The sequence below is a fragment of the Hyperolius riggenbachi genome, chromosome 1, assembly GCF_040937935.1.
Source record: "Hyperolius riggenbachi isolate aHypRig1 chromosome 1, aHypRig1.pri, whole genome shotgun sequence".
Classification (NCBI taxonomy): Eukaryota; Metazoa; Chordata; class Amphibia; order Anura; family Hyperoliidae; genus Hyperolius; species Hyperolius riggenbachi.
The window spans coordinates 488,798,444-488,820,046 of record NC_090646.1 but is presented as its reverse complement, the minus strand read 5'-3'; the positions used below and the strand labels follow the sequence as shown (position 1 = coordinate 488,820,046).

At 47.4% G+C, this 21,603-nt stretch overlaps 1 protein-coding gene across 1 annotated transcript in view; it reads left to right on the top strand.

Annotated features, from left to right (window-relative positions):
• The first annotated feature begins 15,829 nt into the window (after positions 1-15,829).
• The window catches only part of LOC137532010 (glutathione S-transferase theta-1-like), a 42,527-nt gene continuing 36,753 nt past the window's right edge, over positions 15,830-21,603 (top strand). The window contains exons 1-2 of the mRNA XM_068252138.1: positions 15,830-15,944; positions 18,451-18,538. Of these exons, the coding sequence (XP_068108239.1) occupies positions 15,830-15,944; positions 18,451-18,538 (203 nt within the window). The remainder of the gene's footprint in view (positions 15,945-18,450; positions 18,539-21,603) is intronic.

The window sequence follows — 21,603 nt, the reverse complement described above, 5'->3', positions numbered from 1 at the left end:
TACGATCTCCCCCTCTCCTTAAAGGAGCCACCTGTTCTATAGCCATGAACCTTAATTGGCTCACGCGATGTTTAGCCTGTACAAAATGGTATGGAACTGCTTGTTCTACTAGACGTAGGCAGATCGATAGGAGGAGATGGTGGTGAGTGACGGGCGGAAGGGGCCGTGGTGGTTATCCAAGGTGGGTGACTGGGGATGGAGGGTACCTATTTAAATGTACCACTGAGGCAACAGCCTATAAGTTCCCCATCAGGTCCGTCAGTCTACGGACTGTCATGATTGGGGAGTGATGAAATGTAATGTGATTGGCTGCTGCATGACCATGTTACTATATAAACTCAGGAATATGGTGTCTGTGATTTCACATACAGCATGAGCTTGATAAAGAGGCGACAGCCTTGAAACGTAGCTGTGATTTGCTGTTTTGCTTTTACTTCAATAAAAGAGCAGAAATTGAACTAGATGGTGCCGGCTGTCTTCCTGCTTCATACACATTGGTCCGGAGTGCTGCTGGACCCTAGCCTGGTGCATCAAACCGTTGGCAACGAGGAGGAGTGCTTCTCACTACCAATTGGCAGTTGTTGCTAGGATCCTGAGAGATCAGAGGCACTTTTGGGCACTCTAGTTGAAAAATGGGTGTGGTCACATAATGTGGGTGTGTTAATGGATGAAGCCATATTTACATGAACTTAACAGCGGCCTAAGTAGGCCTGCATGCCCAGTAAAATGCTGGATGAAGCCCCCCTCTCCATTAATACAAAAAAAATTTGCAGCATTTCACATAAATAGGCAGTGTCACGTAAAGATAACTAGACAGAGTTATTTGGCTTCTGTGCTGGCTGGTCTGGCTTTCTGCTGGACGGGCTGACCTGCTTCCAGTCTCCAAATAGCATTCCCTGACCTTCCAGTGGAACCTCTCCCATGGGCCTCCCATTGAGGATCCAAAACTCCTAGCATGCCCGCATAGAAGAACCACAATTACCAGAATGGCACCACTGCACCCAGTATGCCCACATAAGGGCAGCACAGCACCCAGCATGCCCGCCATTGAGTCACCACAGCTCTTAGCATTCCCCCATAGAGGCTCTACAGCTCTATGGGGGTATAATGGGAGCAGTGGTGCCTCAATGGGGGCTTGCTAGGAGCTGTGGTGCATTATCCACTTGAGGACCACAGTCTTTTCGCCCCTTAAAGAGAACCTGTACTGAGTAAAAATATTTCAAATAAACACGAGGTAACTTCAAATGAACATTACATAGTTACCTTGCCATCAGTTCCTCTCAGAAGCTCACCATTTTCTTCTGACAATAATCCCTTCCAGTTCTGACAATATTTTGTCAGATCTGAAATATATCAGTTGCTGTCAGTTATAGCTGAGAGAAAAAAACTGATGTACCAGGTAATGCCCATGTTTCCCTATGGCTCAAGTGGGCGACGATACAGTTTAACTGTGTGCTGACCAGAAAGCTGTTATGGGTAATGACCATTTTCAAAATGGAGGACGGAAAATTCCCTTGATCACAGTGAAGAAACAGGACGCGGGACAGGAGAAAGACACTGAGGAGTAGACTACATGAAAGGTAAGTTTGACTTGTGTATGCTTATTTTGACTTTTATTTTCAGTTCAGGTTTTCTTTAAAGACCAGAGCCTTTTTTCCATTCAGACCACTGCAGCTTTCACGGTTTATTGCTCGGTCATGCAACCTACCACCTAAATGAATTTTACCTCCTTTTCTTGTCACTAATACAGCTTTCTTTTGGTGCTATTTGATTGCTGCTGCGAGTTTTCGTTTTTATTATATTCATCAAAAAAGACATGAATTTTGTCAAAAAAATGACTTTTTTAACTCTGTGCTGACATTTTTCAAATAAAGTAAAATTTCCTATACATTTGAGCATGAAAGTTATTCTGCTACATGTCTTTGATTAAAAAAAAACACCATTCAGTGTATATTTATTGGATTGGGTAAAAGTTATAGCATTTACAAACTATGGTGCCAAAAGTGAATTTTCCCATTTGGAAGTATCTCTGACTTTTCTGACCACCTGTCATGTTTCTTGAGGTGCTAAAATTCCAGGATAGTATAAATACCCCCCAAATGACCCCATTTTGGAAAGAAGACATCCCAAAGTATTCAGTGAGAGGCATGGTGAGTTCATAGAAAATTTAATTTTTTGTCACAAGTTAGCGGAAAATGACACTTTGTGACAAAAAAAAACAATTAAAATCAATTTCCGCTAACTTGTGACAAAAAAAAAAAATTCTATGAACTCACCATACTCCTAACGGAATACCTTGGGGTGTCTTCTTTCTAAAATGGGGTCATTTGTGGGGTTCCTATACTGCCCTGGAATTTTAGGGGCCCTAAACCATATGAACTTTTTAACAAGTTTTTTAAACTTTTTAAATAAACTGGATTACACGATAGGAAGCTGGTCTTCCCATTTTTTTCTATTCACATACTCTACACCCCAAGGACTATACTCAACACGGACTGGGAAAGTCTGCACCTACTGAGGAGTGGAACCAGTGAGATCGTGAGGCCACGGGGGAGGGGGGGGGCATACACCCCGAAAGCGCTGCTTGGTCTCCTAATAGACCGCAACATCCGGTGAGTGAGTCCATAAAGGGGGGAGAGGTGGATGTATGAAATTTATACTGAGAGCGCAATCCTACTGAACAATACTGCATAAAGCTGGACATAACCCAGAACTTTGACTGCAGCACTTGGTGGAAACATATGTGGACTCTAAACCATTGATACCACATTCTTAAACTGTGAATTTATTGCAGGGCGAGCGCTGTTTATTTTTCATTTGATCTATTGGTGTGGGTGGGTGATCAGATTGCCTGCAAGGGGCAGGTTAGGGGCTGATTGATGGGTGGCAGTGACAGGGGGTGATTGATGGGTGATTGACAGGTGATTGATAGGTGATCAGTGGGTTATTACAGGGGGGATAGAGGCATACAGTACACGGGGGGGGGGGGGGTGTCTGGGGAGAATCTGAGGGGTGGGCGGGTGATCAGGAGGGAGCAGGGGGCAGTTTAGGGTTAAAAAAAAATAGCGTTGACAGATAGTGACAGGGAGTGATTGATGGGTGATTAGGGGGGTGATTGGGTGTATACAGTGGTCTGGGAGGTGGGCAGGGAGGGGTCTGAGGGGTGCTGTGGGCGATCAGGGGGCAGGGGGGGGGGGGGGGAATCAGTGTGCTTGGGTGCAGACTAGGGTGGCTGCAGCCTGCCCTGGTGGTCCCTCGGACACTGGGACCACCAGGGCAGGAGGCAGCCTGTATAATAGGCTTTGTATATATTACAAAGCCTATTATACACTTGTCATGCGGCGATCGGGCAACTAGTAACCCGCCGGCGCTTTTGAACGGCCGGCGGGTTACAGCGCGAGGGGGCGGAGCCAGTCACCGGTGGCTGACCGCGTCACGAATGACGCGATCGCCGCATAACCACGCCCACCGCCGCCCCCGCCGATGGGCGTATTGCGGTCGTTTAAGTGCAGTCTTTGACGCCGCCCATCGGCTGGGGGCGGTCCTCAAGTGGTTAATGGGGGAGTATGCTGGGTGCTGTAGCGCCTCTGAGGGGCATGCTGGGTGCTTTGGTTCCTGTATGGGGGCATGCTGTGTGCTTTAGTGCCATGCTGGGTGCTGTGGTTCCTCTATGGGGCATGCTGGGTGCTGTGGTGCTACTATGGGGCATGCTGGATGCTGTTGTGCCATGCTGGGTGCTGTGGTGCCTCTATTGGGCATGCTGAGTGCTGTGGTGTCATGCTGGGTGCTGTGTACTGCCGTGCTGGGTGTTGTGGTGCCTCTGTGGGGCATGCTGGGTGTTGTGGTGCCATGCTGGAAGCTGTGGTGCCTGGAGCCTCCATAGGGAGCATGCACCATTGTGTGTGTCCTCACTGTAATGCATTTCCTACTTGACAAAGGACGGAGATACCGTCGGAAATGGCAGAAGTCCGTTGTTGGGACCTTGCCACAATGTGACACTGCCCTTTTCCATCTGGTAGCTGATCCATTGCTTGGCAGAACAAGAGCTATTATACATGAGAAGGGGGTCTTGGACCCCAAATTAGCAAAGGACCTTTTACCAGATTTCCCCATTAAGCCAGTATGGTATCATATACCCAAGGTGCACAAGTCCCAGACCAACCCTCCGGGCCGACCCATTGTCTCGGGCATTGGGTCGGTTACCGAGCGGTTGTCCAGGTATCTGGACCACGTTCTGAGGCCCTTATTAGATGCGATCCCCTCCCATCTCCAGGACACGTTGGATGTCCTTAGGGGCCTTGATGATCTCACGTGGGTCCAGGGGGACCTGCTTGCAACTGTGGATGTGGAGAGCCTCTACAGCCGCATCCCCCACCAATTGGGGGTGCAGGCTGTGAGGCTCTTCCTTGACAGGACAAACAGTGATAACGATTTTAAGGACTTCATTTGCGAGTGCCTTATGTTTGTCCTGTCCCATAATGCCTTTCTATTCGACGGTAAGTGGTATTGGCAGGTGTCGGGGACCGCCATGGGAACGGCGGTCTCCTGCACATATGCCAATATATTTCTCGCTTGGTTTGAGGAACAATACGTACATGCCCATGAGAATCCATTCCGGGGCTACCTCAGGATGTGGTCCAGGTACGTGGACGACGTCCTTATCTTTTGGTCTGGGACTTGTGCAACCTTTGATGAGTTCTTAATGTATTTGAACAACAACACTATGAACATGGCTTTCACTGCCACGACTAGTCACGACAAGGTTGCCTTCCTGGACCTAGAGCTGGAGGTACAAGGAGATACCCTAATTCCCAGGGGCTTTCGGAAGCCGACAGCCTCCAATGCCCTCTTGCATAGATCAAGCTTCCACCCTAACCATGTGACCCAATCGATACCCTATAGCCAGTTCCTTAGGCTGCGGAGGAACAATGCAGATGATGCGAGTTTCGTATCACAATCAGAGGCTCTGGGGAAGAGACTTCTTGGTAGAGGATATGAGCAAGAGATGATCCAGAAAGCTTTCAAAAAAGCGAGCGGAATAAACAGGAAGCAACTCTTAGGGAGACAGAATCGGAAAAAGAAAAACGCCCCAAGCAGAGGGCAGGTCCCGTTTACTTTTGATTATACTCCTATGGCAGACAAGATTCAAAAGATGATCAAGAAGAATTGGGACATCCTTTTAAGGGACCCTATCTTGAGGCCATTAGTAGAAGATGGACCCTTGTTCTCCTTTAAGAGGGCCCCTACCATTGGCTCAAAAATAAGCAGAAGCGAATTTCTGTCAAGAAATGGTAGTGGCAACTGGTTGAGGGGCCATCTGCCGCAGGGGAACCACAGGTGCGGTCGGTGTGTGTCGTGCCCCAACATGGCCATTGGTTCTTATTACCAGGTGGGCCCGATGCGTCGTTACGTACGGGACTTTTTCACGTGTCAAACAGTTTTTTCCGTTTACGCGCTGTGGTGCCCCTGCGGTAGGTTTTACATAGGGGAAACCACTAGGTCATTGAATAGGAGGTTCCGTGAGCACTTTCACTCGATTGAGTCGGGCAAAGGCTCCACTAGGGTAATCATGCATATGAGGGAGGCCCACCAAGGAGACCCCACAAAACTAACCTTTGCAGGACTACTGCAGGTTCCACCCCCAAGACGTGGGGGTAACAGAGAAAGGAACTTAAAGAGGGAAGAGGCCCGTATGATTCTGAGAACTGATGCCATGGGACCACTCGGAATGAATGACCACACTGATCTCTCCTGCTTCTTGGACCCATGATGAAGGAGTAACACCTCTTTACCTCTTTATCCATCTATGATGAACTGACATGACGCTTGGTCCTCTGGGACTCAGCACACGAGGACTTTCCCCTGTGTTCCCTTTCCCTTCCCCACCTTTCCCATCCCAAGACTCCTCCTTACCGTGTCCTTCCCAGTCCCTTCCCGGTCTCCTTGCCCTCCATTTTCCCGCACCCCATTCCTTCCCCTGTTTCCCTGTCCCCCGTCTTACCCTTCCCTTTCCCTTAGACCTATGTATGCTGTGATGGTTGGTTTATGGCCTTATGTTTTGACCTTTCTCCTTAGTGTGTCTAAATTGTGTAGGGATGGCTCCTGCCATACAGGTGTGATCTATTCCACACACATAGGCCCGTTTTTTTGTCTCCTTAGCAGTTTTAATATTATATGTACCAATGCCCTTTGCCTCGTAGCTTACTATACCTTTCCAGTGAGGGAGAGGAACCAACACCTATACCCTCCCTCACCCATTGTTTTTAAGTTTCCAATATGTCCCCCACCACATCTATGAGCACAAATGGTTTTAAGCGTTTCTGCAACAATTATGGTCCTGGAACCACTGATCCTGCTTGTTCACGAACAACCACATATTTGTTTTTCACAGCAGATCACAATATGATGCACCAAGTTTTTGTGGTGCTCACGTTTGTTCTGGTTTATATAACCAGCCACCCTTTTATTATGGAACAATACCACTGTTAATAATTTGAGCATCACATGAGTTTTGCATAATTTTCACTTTAGCCGGCTCAGTGAGCCTAGGGACACTAAAAACACTGTCTTAAAAATTGTGAAGATGAGTGATATTCCATCTACTATTTTTTTCTCTTATTACATATAAAAAGCATTGATTCTGCACTATCTACGCACTTTGTAGCTATGGGGCTGCAATTTCCATTTTGGCCACAAGATGGCAGCAGCACTTCCTGACTTACGCTGTTGGCTCGACTTGCACTGGTTGCCTGGGAAACCTAATACAGTGTTCCCCTGTCGAGCCACCGTAGTCAGGATGTGTATGACGTCACTTGCCTCCAGCCGCCCCTGTTTGGTGAGCGGCCAATGGGGAGGCGTGACGTCACGACCTGGGGGAGGTGGCATATTCGGCGGCGGATCGCCGCGCACAGGCCTAGGATGGGCTTATAAGCCAGCCTGTGATGTGACCACCCCGTATAGCCTCCGTAGAAGCGCACATTGCGCGAAACGGCCGTCAGGCACCCCACCCACTGCACCCACCGCACCTGTTGCATCAACCCACGGTATGTGTTATTCCGTTTTTTGTCTGGAAGAATTTCCTGCATGAATTTTATCACTGTCTCAATAAAGTGTATGACAGCAAGTGCCGGCGCTTTCCTCTCCTCCTTCCAGTCCTATTATACATGAGCTTTAATTACATCTGATGCTTTGAACGGATGTTGGCTGCATTTTGTTCACTACTTGAGGTGAATAAAAAAAACATTCTTCAAATTCTTCCAGTGCTGGTCACATTTTCCATTTCAAAACAAATGAGCCTTACCTACAGTAATGACTTTGTGGGATGTGTGAGCACTCAGAGCCAGCTTTACTAACCAATCCTTGCCTAGCTCATCCTACCTTTATAAGGCAGTGCATATTTACATACGCATGCTAGATGGAGCTTGGCTGTTTGTGATGGTCTCTGCCAAGAATCCACAAGTGTCCCTCCCAAGTCGGTAAGCCCTCTGTCTCGGGTTATGAGCATAAGCACATTGCTCCATCCCTTACCCCACCCTCCAGAAAGCTCCATTGAGCTCCACACTGCCATCACTCTCTTTATTATAGCAACTGTACACATCACTCTGGTATACAAGAGCAAAGTCACTGCAATGGTTGTTGCTTTCAAGATTGGGCTCGATTCTCATGGATGACACTAATGGTGTTGGTGTTCCCAATTTAAGATTATTATTTCTCTTTGTGGGATTTAGTACTCGTAGAGTTAGGATGCATACAAATATCCAATGTTGATTGGCCAATAATTGGCAACTTTTACTATTTTTATGTAGTATGAGAGCTTGCATACACAATCTGTTTATAGTGTACATAATCTGTTGCACCTCATACTACATGGAAGTGGTAAAACTGGCCAAACATTGGTCAATCAAAATTGCATATGTGTACACACCCTAAATATCAGGGAGCATTTGTGAGAGTCTGGAGTAAGGACTTGAGTTTCTAAAGCCTGGGACACACTTTCAATTATGATTGGCCAATCACTGACCAATATTACCACCTCTAAGTAGTATGAGGGTTTACCTACCCAATCAGTTCATAGTATTCCATATGTAGCACTGACTTCCGCAGGAGCTGCTTCCTCACAACGATCGGACCACTCTTCCTGTATTGGCTCTCGAGGTCTTCTGGGCCCTTTAGCTGATTGAGCCTCGTCTGAAAGCTTTGAGCCACTTTCCTCACCTTCATTCTTTAAGAGCTCAGTAAGGGGTTGGGCCATCTTGGAAAAACCCTCCACAAATCTTCGGTAATTGGAGCAAAATCCCAGGAATGATCTCAATCCTGCTACATCTTGCGGTCTAGGCAAATTGACAACAGCTTCCAGCTTCTTGGGGTCTGTGGCCACGCCTTCAGCTGAGACTACGTGCCCCAGATAGGTGACAGTCGGTTGGCAAAACTGGCACTTCTCAAGGGACAGTTTCAGTCCTTCTTCCTGAAGTCGACTCAGCCTTTGATCATGCTCCTCCAGTGTTCTTCCAAAGACAATCAAGTCGTCTAGATACACCAAGACTTCTAGCAGATGCATGTCTCCCACTGTGCGCTCCATCAGTCTCTGGAAGGTTGCAGGCGCTCGGAAAAGACCTTGAGGCATTCTTTCAAATTCGTAGAACCCCAAAGGGCAGATAAAAGCGGTCTTCTCTTTGTCATCTGGGTGCAAGGGAATTTGGTAATACCCACTGCGCAAATCCAGTACACTGAACCACTTAGCTCCTGTTAGGCAATGTAGAGCATCTTTTATTCGTGGGGTTGTGTACTGATCTGGGGTGGTACGACGGTTAAAAGTGCGATAGTCTATGCACATTTGGATGGAAACATCCTTCTTCCGAACCACCACTATGGGAGAGGCATAGGGACTTCGGGATTCACGGATCACTCCAGCTCTCTTCAACTCTGCAATCTGTTCCCTCAAATCTTCCAAATCCCCAAATGGATTCCGACGAGATCTCTCTCTGAAAGGCTTGTCTTCCTGTAGGCGTATGCGATGTTGAGTACTTTTTGCACACCCAACATCAAATTCACTCTTGGAGAATAACTCTTGCCGTTTCAGAAGCAGGGCTTGAATCCTGATCTTCCATTCTGGAGATATCGGGGAGTCTGCTGGGTAGAAGCAGTCTACCGGGATTCCATCTTCAGCTCCCCCCACTGAAATGGATGGCGAAATTGGGATGACTGAGCCCACCTGTCCAAGAAGCATCCGGGTTTTGATCCTCACTGGGGAGTAAGTGGTGTTACAAACACTGACGGAGATCTTTCCTTGAGCCTTCTGTAGTGCCTTTGTTGGGATCACTTCAGGGATCAACTCTATCCCGGAGGCTGTCTTCTCTCCAGGGATGGTTTCTAGCAGGACATGCGGTCCCGGCCGATCCCAGCTCAGTCTTACTGAAGCCTGAAGGCATGCCACTTCCCCTGGTTGCAACAATTTCTCCTTCTTCCGCAATCGCCACAATCTTCCTACTCCCTCGGCTGGAGCCCTCTGTTCTTGGAATAAATGTTGGTAGACTGGATGAAGCATGGGGTGCACACCTTCTGGTGGTAGATCATAGCAGGAGGCTATGGGGGACAAGATTCGTCTTATCAGGTCTGTATTAGTCCCCACAATTAAAGCACTTCTCACTGAACCTGGGGGTCGAGAACATACAATGGCCAAGGTGTCAAAAGGTTCCCGGTTGCCCAACAACCAGTGGGTCAAAGGTGAACTTGATCTGCAGATACCAATCATAGGGGAGCTTCTCAATTCCAATTCCCCAGATCTGTAGGTCTTTTAATTCTCGCAGGGGCAGGTGCTGCAGATACTTATCATAGAAGTCCCAATATAATAAAGTCACTTGTGCACCCGAGTCACGTAACGCTCTTGTGAAGATGCCCTCTATTTGAACAGGCACCACTGGAAAGGGGCTCACTAAGTTAGCAAGGATTTGCCCAGAAGGAGGTGTACTTGTAGGCCTGGCTGGTTGAGCTTGTACTCCTTTTGGCCTCCTGTTACGCTCTAAGCGATGCTCCTGATGGCCTTTCTCACATTGATGTGTATTTCTCCCCTGTACACTGGGGCCCATTGCTGAGGGAGGCGTATTTGACTGTCTCTTAGGAATCCGGTGCAATGTCCTACTCAAGGGTTCCTGTACCATTTCCCAGTCAGCCTTTTGGTGTGGGCTGGAGCTGTCTGAAGCAAATGGGCTCCCGGCTTGCTCCTTCACCGGGGCCCTCTGAAGTTTTCCGCCGGCTTGGCAGGTAAAAGATCCTGTAGTGCTTGGCGCACTTCCTCTGTTAAGGTCCGAGAGTGCCGGGGTTTAGGGCATTGGGCTCGGGAATGTCCAGTTTGCCCACAATTAAAGCACTCTACTCCTGCTGAATATCTTCTACTCTTTAGGGGTCCTCCTCTGGATAGCTGTGAGCCCTCTGGGGTAGGGTGTGCAATAGCTCTCTGCAGATCAGCCATGGACTGTTGCATCCCTGCCTGAGTCTCTACCACTTGCATCATCGACCTCTGAATCTCAGTAAAAGCTTGTTGTAAAGTGGAATTTGACTGCACCATCTGGGTTATCGCCTGAGTGAGGGCCTCAGCAGTAGAAGGGGTCTTACTTTCCATCTCTCCCGGAGCTTCCAAGGGGGATTATGCTAAGTACACAGATGCACTACCACTACTTCGCCCAGAACCAGCAGAGGTGGTCATTTTCTGGGACTTAGCGGACAACAGTGTCTCTTCCTCTCGAATGGCCTTAATCAGTTTTGAGTAGGTGAAAAGGTCACTTCGGTCTCTCATTTGAATTTTCAGCATTATAGGGTCTAAAGGTTGTGCACCTTTTAGGATCTGAGTCAATAAAGCCTCACTTGCATTGTCTGTGCCATTCCTTTTTTTAGGATTACTTGGTGTAGGATCTTGTCCAGGTGAGTGACAAAGGTGGATAGGCGGTCCCCTTCCTCTTGGTAGGTATGCCCAAACCGATGTATCAAGTCAGCACAACTTTCTATCTGCCCAAAAACTTCACGAAGGGTATCCAGACACTCTGTGCCAGTGCAACCTGGCTGGTCTCTTTTAAGATTCCGGACAACATCTGAAGCTGGGGCACGTAGACTCTCTACAATCCTCTGTCGCTTGACTGTATCTGAGACCTCCCACTCATCTAAGGCATGTGTAGCCTGGTCTATCCAGGTCTCAAAGTCATCTTCCCCGGATGGGACAGGTATCTGCCCAGAACAAACCCTCAGTTTTCTGTACCCATAAATGATAGGTTAGAATGAATTTGTCACCAAATTTTCCATCAGTTTTCCCATATTAGTGTAGAAAGAAGCGGATGGATATCCTGGGGTGGTGGGCATAGAGTCAACAGAGGCTGAGCAGACCTCTCTTTTACTTGGTGGCATTTCACTGGAACTGTCTGAGTGGTTGGTTGAGGGACTTGGTCGGATCAACTGAACTTTCATTTCATCCGTTAGCTGTAAGATTGTGTTCTGGAAGCAAGTGGGAAAGCCTTTTTTCACTTCTAGCAGGGCATATGTGTGAGAAATCTCCGGATCAGTCCATGTGTCTAAGACGAACACCCGACGATCAAGTGCTAGGGCTGTGATAGCTTCATCTATTTGATTCTCTGTCCATCCATCAGCAGGTATATCCATCACCACACTGAACTGTAGTCTACCATTTTCTTCTTCACACCAGCGGGCAGCAGTAACTGGGTCCATTTTGCTGGCCTGGCTGGTTGTTCCTAGCGCAGTCATCACTCTAGGGGCTAGGTTAGAATCCTGGACGAGACCCCCACGTGTAGCACTGACTCCTGCAGGAGCTGCTGGAAGAGTTGGGTTCTCCTAGTGTCCCCAGTGATGACCCGTCCTGTGAAAGGACCCTTTAATACTCCGACACACCAATAACTATAAGGGGTTTTATTAGGGGCAGACAAGATGCCCTGTGAGAAGGGCGTGGGCAAACACGATTCACAATGGTATAGGGGTACAATTCAAGTTAAAGTTGGAGCGCTCAGACCTTCAAGAGAAGGTATTTGTAATCCACATGGCATGACCAGCTCTCCAAAGGACTCTGACATGAGAGGGGCAGGGGCCCCTTCTCGCTCGCCAGGCGAAGGCACAATTAAACCCAAAGTACTGTGGCCACAGTCCTCTCACCCGTCTCGTTGCTGCAGCAAGCAACACTCCGGAATGACTTCTACTCTGGGCTGAGTGAGACGATTCCTCCTGTCTGATCGCTGGTGGCTTGTTTCGCATCCAACTATCAGCCCTCCTGCTATCCTGGCTTCATTGCATCAATTGTAGCCTGATTTTACTCCTCTTTCTGCACTGGTCCGTTCCTCTGAAACACACGCAGATCCCTTACGCAGAGGCTGGGACAGAGAGAGACACGTCTCTCCAGCATGCCTCCTTTGTCCTCCCCCTCTCTCCTTTGTTCTCCCTCTTCCTCTTGTCCTTCCCCCATCACCCCCCTCTGTCCACTTCCTTTAGCTCTGAAAGAGGGGTCAGGCTGCCATCGTGTGGTGGGTATAAATATTGCAGTCTCAATCCACTGATGTTACACACATATCAATTGACCACCATAGTACATGTAGGTGGTAAAATTGGTTAGTGATTGGCCAATCATAATTGAAAGTGGGTATCAGGTTTTACACGTGCAGTTAAGCCTCCCATACTTTATGAAGACACTTTTAATAGATTAGGTATTTGATTCAATAAAAACATTGATTCAGATGAAAATCTATTAAAAACTAGTCTTTCCTGATAAAATTGGGCTGAAAAGATTGATTTGAGCCACAGGAAAGAGTGATGGCACTCTAGACATGGGCGTCCGCAGAACATTTTCTGGGGGGGGGGGGGGGGAAATGGTGCGGGGCGTGTATTGGGGGTACGTGCCGAAAAATGGGTGTGGTCATGGACCAGAATGTGGGTGTGGTCACAGGTGAAGCCAAATTTACATGAACTTAGCAATGGTGGGATATTAGACTAGGACAGTGGTAGCGAACCTTTTGTAGGCCGAGCGCCAAACTGCAACTCAAAAGTCACTTATCTATCGCAAAGTTCCAACACGGCAATTTAAACTAAATACAAATGTAACAGGGACCTCCCAGTTCAGGTAGTGACAGAAGCCCCCCCCCCCCTGTTCAGGTAGTGACAGGGACCCCCCCAGTTCAGGTAGTGACAGGCACCCCACAATTGAGGTAGTGACAGGAGCCCCTCCCCAGTTCAGGTGGTGACAGGGACCCCACAGTTTAGGTAGTGACAGGAGCCCTCCCGGCATCAGGAGAACAGATCTTACTTCTCTTGCTCACTGATCTGTGCCGCTCTTTACTTTCCTGCCGCAGTCTCGTTTCTATGATGTCATCTAGTGGCGTCTCTCATCACGTGCACTGCTACAAGCGTCATAGAGATGAAGCTGTGACTGAGGCTAGAGGGATCCTAACGTGGCGCAGACTGGAAAAAAAGAAGCACGAGCCATTCCGGAGGACAAACGGCAGAGGAACACATGCATCAGGTATGCATTCCGCTCAGCTCTGGAGTGGGAGGGTAGGAGGCACTCGGGACACAGCCATCACTACATACACCCTCACAACACTGCACATGACAGGCAGGCAGGGAATCAGACACAGGTGCTCTGCGTTGGCACAGCCAGAGCTATATATCTGGGGACAGCCATCAGCCCACATCCCTGGACCCACAGCCCACATCCCTGGACCCACAGCCTACATCCCTGGACCCACAGCCTACATCCCTGGCCTGGACCCACAGCCTAAATCCCTGGACTCACAGCCCTCATCCCTGGACCCACAGCCCTCATCCCTGGACCCACAGCCCACATTCCTGGACCCACAGCCCACATCCCTGGACCCACAATCAGCCCACATCCCTGGACCCACAATCAGCCCACATCCCTGGACCCACAACCAGCCCACATCCCTGGACCCACAACCCACATCCCTGGACCCACAACCCACATCCCTGGACCCACAACCTACATCCCTGTACCCACAGCCCACATCCCTGGACCCACAGCCCACATCCCTGGACCCACAGCCCACATACCAGGACCCACAGCCTAAATCCCTTTCGATTCTGATTTTTGGCAACCTTCAGCTCTCGTCAGAGTTTTTCTATTGGATTAAGGGCTGGAGACTGGCTAAGCAACTCCAGAACCTTTATGTGTTTCCTCTTGAGCCACTTCTTTGTTGCATTATCTGTGTGTTTTGGGTCGTTGTCATGCAGGAATACCCACCCATCAGCAATTTTCACTGCCCTGGCTGAGGGAAGGAGGTGCTCACCCAAGATATGACAATATATGTCCTTTCGATGCAGTAAAGAGATCTTATCCCCTTAGCATAAAAACACCCCCAAAGCATAATGTGTCCACCACAATGTTTGATGGTCAGGATGGACCAGAAGCTGACCACTTCCTGGACCACAGACTTTCATGCAATTGCAATGTTCTTAAAGATTTCAATTTGTGTCTGTAGTGTGAACAGTAGGATGATTCAATTCAAGCAGCATCAGAAGCCCCTCCTGATCCATGATTCACCAATGTAATATATGGTAATCAAAATCTACAAAGGTCAGTTCTCATAACTCCTATCCTAAAGTTTTGTTTGGTCAGCAGGGCTGTATGAAATGTTAGGCAATAAAATGGTGATCTGCATTAATACTGTTCGAGGGGAGAAAAAAAAAAGAAACGTTTTATTCACCTGGGGCTTCTTCCAGCCCCTAGATGTCTATCGGTTCCCATGCCACTGTTCCACTGTTCTCCAGGCCGCCACTTTGCCCTCTGTAAGATCACAACACTCGGCTGAGTTGGGATGTTCTGCGCATGTATGTGCGCCTCTCATCATTTTGAACTGCGCAATAGCAGAACGCTCCCAGCTCCAGGAGCGCAATCACAGGAGGCATATGGCGCCCTGCACGTGCAGAAGATCCCGACCCATCTGCGAGTCACGATCTTACAGAGGGCGAAGAGGCAGTGTGGAGAACAACGGAACAATGGCGTAGGCTCCGAAAGACTAAGGGCTGGAAGAAGCCCCAGGTGAGTAAAACTTTACTTTTTTTTCCCCTCACCTCATGTTTCCTTTAACTTCTTGCTGACCGCTCCACTGTGATTGGCGTGAACGTCTCTCTATGGGGCTAGCAGGAGATCACGCGCATCTCCTGCTTTGAAGGAGGAGCTCCGCTCTGCCTTCAGTCTCCCAACAGAACGTGAAACCGCTGTCTAATTATGCTGTACAGCGCTGCAATCTGCAGCAACGGTGTACTGAGGACAGCCGTGTGACACGGCTGTCAACTCTGGTGATGCGGAAATGATCCACTGTCATAGGCTGAAGCCTATGACAGCCAATCACGCTGATTGGCTGGCGGGAGGAGGGAGGGAGCGGGGTATAAATAAACAAAAAATAGTAACATTTATTATAAGAATAAAGTAAATATTTATTTAAAAAAAACACCTGGGGTGCGATCAGATAGCTCTGTTGGTGGGGAGAAAAGGGGGGAATCACTTGTGCACTGAGTTGTGCGGCCCTGCAGCTTGGCCTTAAAGCTGCAGTGGCCAATTTAACAAAAAATGGCCTGGTCTTTAGGGGGGTTTAACACTGCGGTCCTCAAGTGGTTAAAGTTAGTAAAATCCAAACCACAATTATAAGTCCATAAGACAGTATGTTCAGCTTCTCAGTGTACAGAACAAGATGAAATATAAATAGGCTGATTGCTAGCAGTGTAAGGGGGTTGATCACTCTAAAAAAACCCCAGAGGCTGTGCTCCTCCACATTCACTGCACAGGCTAGCTGTACTACATAACAGAACTCTACAGACGTTCACCATGACAGATCTCACCCTCTACCTGGACATGATATCCCAGCCAAGCCGCGCTGTGTACATTTTCGCTAAGGCTAATAATATTCCCTTCAACTTCCATGAGGTGTGTCTTCTTAAAGGTGAGTCAGAAAGGGTACATGCGGGCTCTGCTTTGTGTAAATAAATAACTGTCCTCTGGCATTACTGTTATGTAAGAAGGAAGAGGCTATGTTGTAGCGATATCACTTATCCATGGCGAAAAATAATATCCTAACCATATGTATAGCTCCACTGTACATTGCATTTCTTACTGCATGTTATAATTACAGTAAACTCTTATATAGTAAACCTCTGGCTATAGTACACTCTGACCACAGGCACCAACCATGTGCCTGTATGAAAATACGATGTACGACAAATACATAAAATATAGTGTAATAAACTTCTAATACTGTATAGTAAACTACTTAAAGAGAAACTGAAGTGAAAAAAAAATGATATAATGTATAAATGTGTGTGCACTGTGCATTTATACATTACCTGTCCTGTGTCGCGGTGCCAGTCTGTCTTCTGAACCCCCATACATGCTGCCGACACGTGGCACGCAGTGTGTATGCGGTTACATTTATACATTAGGGGAACAATGGTGAGGTGGCAGATACGGCAGGCTCGGCCGATTCCCGAAAGATTTCATGCTGACATTTATGGGAATTGGCTTGTGGTGTATGGGCAGCCAACAGATCTCTCTGTAATCAGATTTGATCAGAGAGAGATTTGTCTCTTGGTCAAATCTGCCCATCATCGCTAGATTTATGGCTACCTTTACAGAGAGCACTGTTTAGTCTGATGAATAGATAACCCATTACAGATATGTTTAGAGTCAATCAAAGCCAAGTAGTGCTATTAAAGAGATTCTGAAGCGAGTATAAATCTCGCTTCAGACCTCATAGATAGCAGGGGCATGTGTGCCCCTGCTAAACCGCCGCTATCGCGCCGCTAAACGGGGGTCCCATTTACCCCCAAATCCCCTCGTTTCAGCGGGGGAGCGCTTCCTGGTTGGGGCAGGGCTAACCGCCGCAGCCCTGCCCCACGCGCGTCTGTCGGCGCGTATCTCCGCCTCTCCCCCGCCCCTCTCATTCTTCCTTCACTGAGAGGGGCGGGGGAGAGGCGGCGATGCGCCGCTGATAGACGCGACTCGAGGCAGGGCTGCAGCCATTAGCCCTGCCTCCAGGAGCGACCAAGTCTGCGACCAAGTGTCGCAGTGGGGGGTTTGGGGGTGAAGGGACCCCCGTTTAGCTGCGCTATATCGGCGGTTTAGCAGGGGCACACGTGCCCCTGCTAACTATGAGCTCTGAAGCGAGATTTATTCTCGCTTCAGAGTCTCTTTAAAGAGACACGGAAGTGAAAAAAAATATGATATAATGATTTGTAAATGTAGTACAGCTAAGAAATAAAACATTAGGAGCAGAGACATAAGTCGAATATTGTTTCCAGTACAGAAAGAGTTAAACAACTCCAGTTAGCATCTATGCAAAAGAGCCATTGAGCTCCACGACTTTCAAAGTCGCAGAGAGCTCTGTCTTCTGAAGCTTGTTATCTCAACTGTCAGTCACTGTATTTTCTTTTTCTCAGCAGAGGACAGGGCAATAGTTCTCTGGCCTGTTCTGTAAAATCATTTAGAATGCTGAGTGCTGTATAAACTGCAAATATTAGAGAATGATGCAATGTTTATGACTGAAAATAAAAATATGAGAATATTTTCTTTGCTACTAATGTTCTAGCAATTATCCGTACTACACAACCAATTCATTATATCATAATTTTTTTTCGCTTCAGTGTCTCTTTAAACCCATTTATAAAATAAAATGAGGGAGAAGCAGGGAATCAGGCTAGCCATTGCTAAATAAAGGCTGCTTTCACAGTGGGACATTACAGGCGCACGTTAGAGCAGCCTGTAACGCAGCCCAGCTCACAGTAATGAAAAATCAATTGGCTGTTCACAGTGCCCACGTTGCGTTACAGTGTAACGCTGGACGTTCAAAGAAAGTGCAGTATGCTGTGCGTTGTACACGGTTTTAGCCGCGTTAGACTGTTTGCACATGCTCAGTGCAGGAGAGGAGGAGGGGAGAGTCCGCTATTGTCCCTAGCCACATGGCTAATTAATATTCACTGCACTGTGTGACGTGCAGTGTTTACTTCCTGGCGGCGATTGGCTGGTGGGACTACGTGATGCGGCGTGTTCCGATCACGTGGTCTCCACAGTCTTTGGATGCATGCTCCGTTTTCGTTCGAAAACGGCGTACCAAGAGACACATAACGTATCTCTATGTAGCGTCCGAGTTTAGCACCACCATGCGTTGCGTTAGGGGAACATTATGCGACCTTAACGTCCCCTCTAACGCAACGTCTCTGTGTGAAAGAGCCCAAAGACTTCTAATTAGCAGGAATTGTTTGTATCTATATGCAACCAGGGATCTGTGATGTCTGCAGGGGACAAAATCAACAGTGTACTTTAACTGGCCCCCACTTCCATCCTTCATCAATGCCAAGAGTGCTGGCCCTGCTAGATATCTGGTGCCACACAGGTGTACTCAGCAGTTTATCTTAAAAAACAAAACATCTTTATGCTCTTTTTGTTGTCTGCAGGAGACCAGCTAACTGAAGAGTTTGCCAAAGTGAATCCGAATCGCAAGATACCAGCTCTAAAAGACGGAGACTTCACACTGGCCGAGAGGTGAAAACACAACCAGTATTCATGGCTACAGTAAACAGCACATAAATGTCTGCCATTGCATTCAATATTTACAAGTACCTGAGTTGATGGAAATATGATGTTAATTATATGCAAATGTATGCAGCTTAGACAATGGCCAATCAATATATTCAGCTACTGCAAATAAACAGTGAAATTATTAGCATCTCATTGATCATGTCTAGCTGGGAGGTTCTCAGATTTTGCTGTGAGAAATACTACGTGTGTACCAGACCTTAACCCTTTGTCCACTACATCTGGCTGGCTGGATAGTGTACTGGTTAAGGGCTCTGCCTTTGACATGGGAGACCAGGGTTTGAATCCTGGCTAGGTCAAGTACCTATTCAGTAAGGAGTTCAAGGCAAGACTCCCTAACACTGCAGGGTGGCCTCTTGAGCGCTTTGAGTCCGACAGGAGAAAAGCGCTATATAAATGTTCGGATTATTATTATTATTATCTCGTCACAGCCGACAAAATCAGCAAATTGTGATGCAAATGTAATGATAGTCCCACGGGGTACCAGTTCATGCTCGATTTCTTTTCCTTTGGAAAAGTCCCATGGGGCTATCACATTGAGCACCGTGTAGTACAGAGTGTTCCCTCAGGATAACACAGTGTATGCAATGATGCAATGTTATAGAAAAACAGCTATATAACTAAAAATAAATATATGAGACTCTGTTCTGTGCTACTAATGTTCTATTAATTATCTGTATTATACATACAATTTATTATCTCATAAGTTGTTTGTTTTTTTACTTCAGTGTCACGTTAAAGCGGACCTGAACTCACAACTTCCTCTCTGCTCTAAAAGATACACAACAGAATAATAACCTTGAGGTCACATTCACAGTGGGACGTTATGTTTGTACGGTATAATGCTGCTTACCACACTGCAATGCTAATCCTATGGGCCGTTCACAGTGGGACGTTATGGTTGCACGTTATATCGCTGCTTACCACACTGCAATGCTAATCCTATGGGCCGTTCACAGTGGGACGTTATGGTTGTACGTTATATCGCTGCTTACCACACTGCAATGCTAATCCTATGGGCCGTTCACAGTGGGACGTTATGGTTGCACGTTATATCGCTGCTTACCACACTGCAATGCTAATCCTATGGGCCGTTCACAGTGGGACGTTATGGTTGCACGTTATATCGCTGCTTACCACACTGCAATGCTAATCCTATGGGCCGTTCACAGTGCGACGTTATGGTTGTACGTTATATCGCTGCTTACCACACTGCAATGCTAATCCTATGGGCCATTCACAGTGGGACGTTATGGTTGCACGTTATATCGCTGCTTACCACACTGCAATGCTGATCCTATGGGCCGTTCACAGTGGGACGTTATGGTTGTACGTTATATCGCTGCTTACCTCACTGCAATGCTAATCCTATGGGCCGTTCACAGTGGGACGTTATGGTTGTACGTTATATCGCTGCTTACCACACTGCAATGCTAATCCTATGGGCCGTTCACAGTGGGACGTTATGGTTGCACGTTATATCGCTGCTTACCACACTGCAATGCTAATCCTATGGGCCGTTCACAGTGGGACGTTATGGTTGTACGTTATAATGCTGCTTACCACACTGCAATGCTAATCCTATGGGCCGTTCACAGTGGGACGTTATGGTTGCACGTTATATCGCTGCTTACCACACTGCAATGCTAATCCTATGGGCCGTTCACAGTGGGACGTTATGGTTGTACGTTATATCGCTGCTTACCACACTGCAATGCTAATCCTATGGGCCGTTCACAGTGGGACGTTATGGTTGCACGTTATATCGCTGCTTACCACACTGCAATGCTAATCCTATGGGCCGTTCACAGTGGGACGTTATGGTTGTACGTTATATCGCTGCTTACCACACTGCAATGCTAATCCTATGGGCCGTTCACAGTGGGACGTTATGGTTGCACGTTATATCGCTGCTTACCACACTGCAATGCTAATCCTATGGGCCATTCACAGTGGGACGTTAAAGTCGCATAAAAAATGCTGCGTTGTGGTAACTCACTGGTTGCAGTGCGTTACCTCTTAACGCAGACACGTTGCGACTTTAACGTCGCATTAAAACCCAACCTCCCACTGTGAGTACAGCCTTAAAGAAAAACATTTCTTTTTTACAACTGATGCAAATCCTGCAACACATCTGCAGTGTGTCAACTTCCTGCTTTCACATAAACAGACATATTGTTAACATTATGGACATATGAAATTCACTTTTTCATCTGAGATTTCGCCTAGGAGATAATTTTTCTTCTTCGATTTAAAATAACTTTTTAGCATTTACAATGTCAACTACTCTCATTATTTTGAGTATTTGTTTGCTTGCTGATGAAAAGATCACCTAGGAGAAAACCCAGGTGAAAAAGTGAATTGCATATGGCCCCGTGTGTTTACCAATTAGCTCACTGCCATGGCAGTCAGCTGACACAGCTGAGGGATCAAACTATAACCTGCGCTTAGTCACAGATGCCACCACAACCACTGCTCACGTTTCTTCCCAGTGTTTATACAGTGTTTACCCAGTGGTCAGAAACACGATGCAAGTGTAGGAACTAGCACAATCATGGATGGATAACCAGCAAAGGTCGAGCATAGCCATGAGCATTTAAAAGGCATTTGCCAAACAAGTGCCACCAGCAGTTGCTGAACTAGTTAACCACCAGGGGCATAACTAGACATCACTGGGCCCCCCTGCGAAACTTTGGATGGGGCCCCCCACCCCCCTCGCTTTCTTCACAGGAAAACTGAGGACTAGTGTGTTTTCTCCATGCAGATAAAAACACCTAGACGTAAAGGAAACATCAGGCAATCTATGCTACCCCCAGATCTACTTACCCAGGGCTTCCTCCAGCCCCTTGCACTTGGCAAGTCCCTCGTTGCAGCACTGCTCCCAGTACATACATACACTGTGACGTATTATATTACTACATGAGAGCACATGCTATATGGAGAAACAACAATGACATGCTGAACATAAGATATAGTATTCATTCACTGTAACTTTGGCAAAACATTGAAAA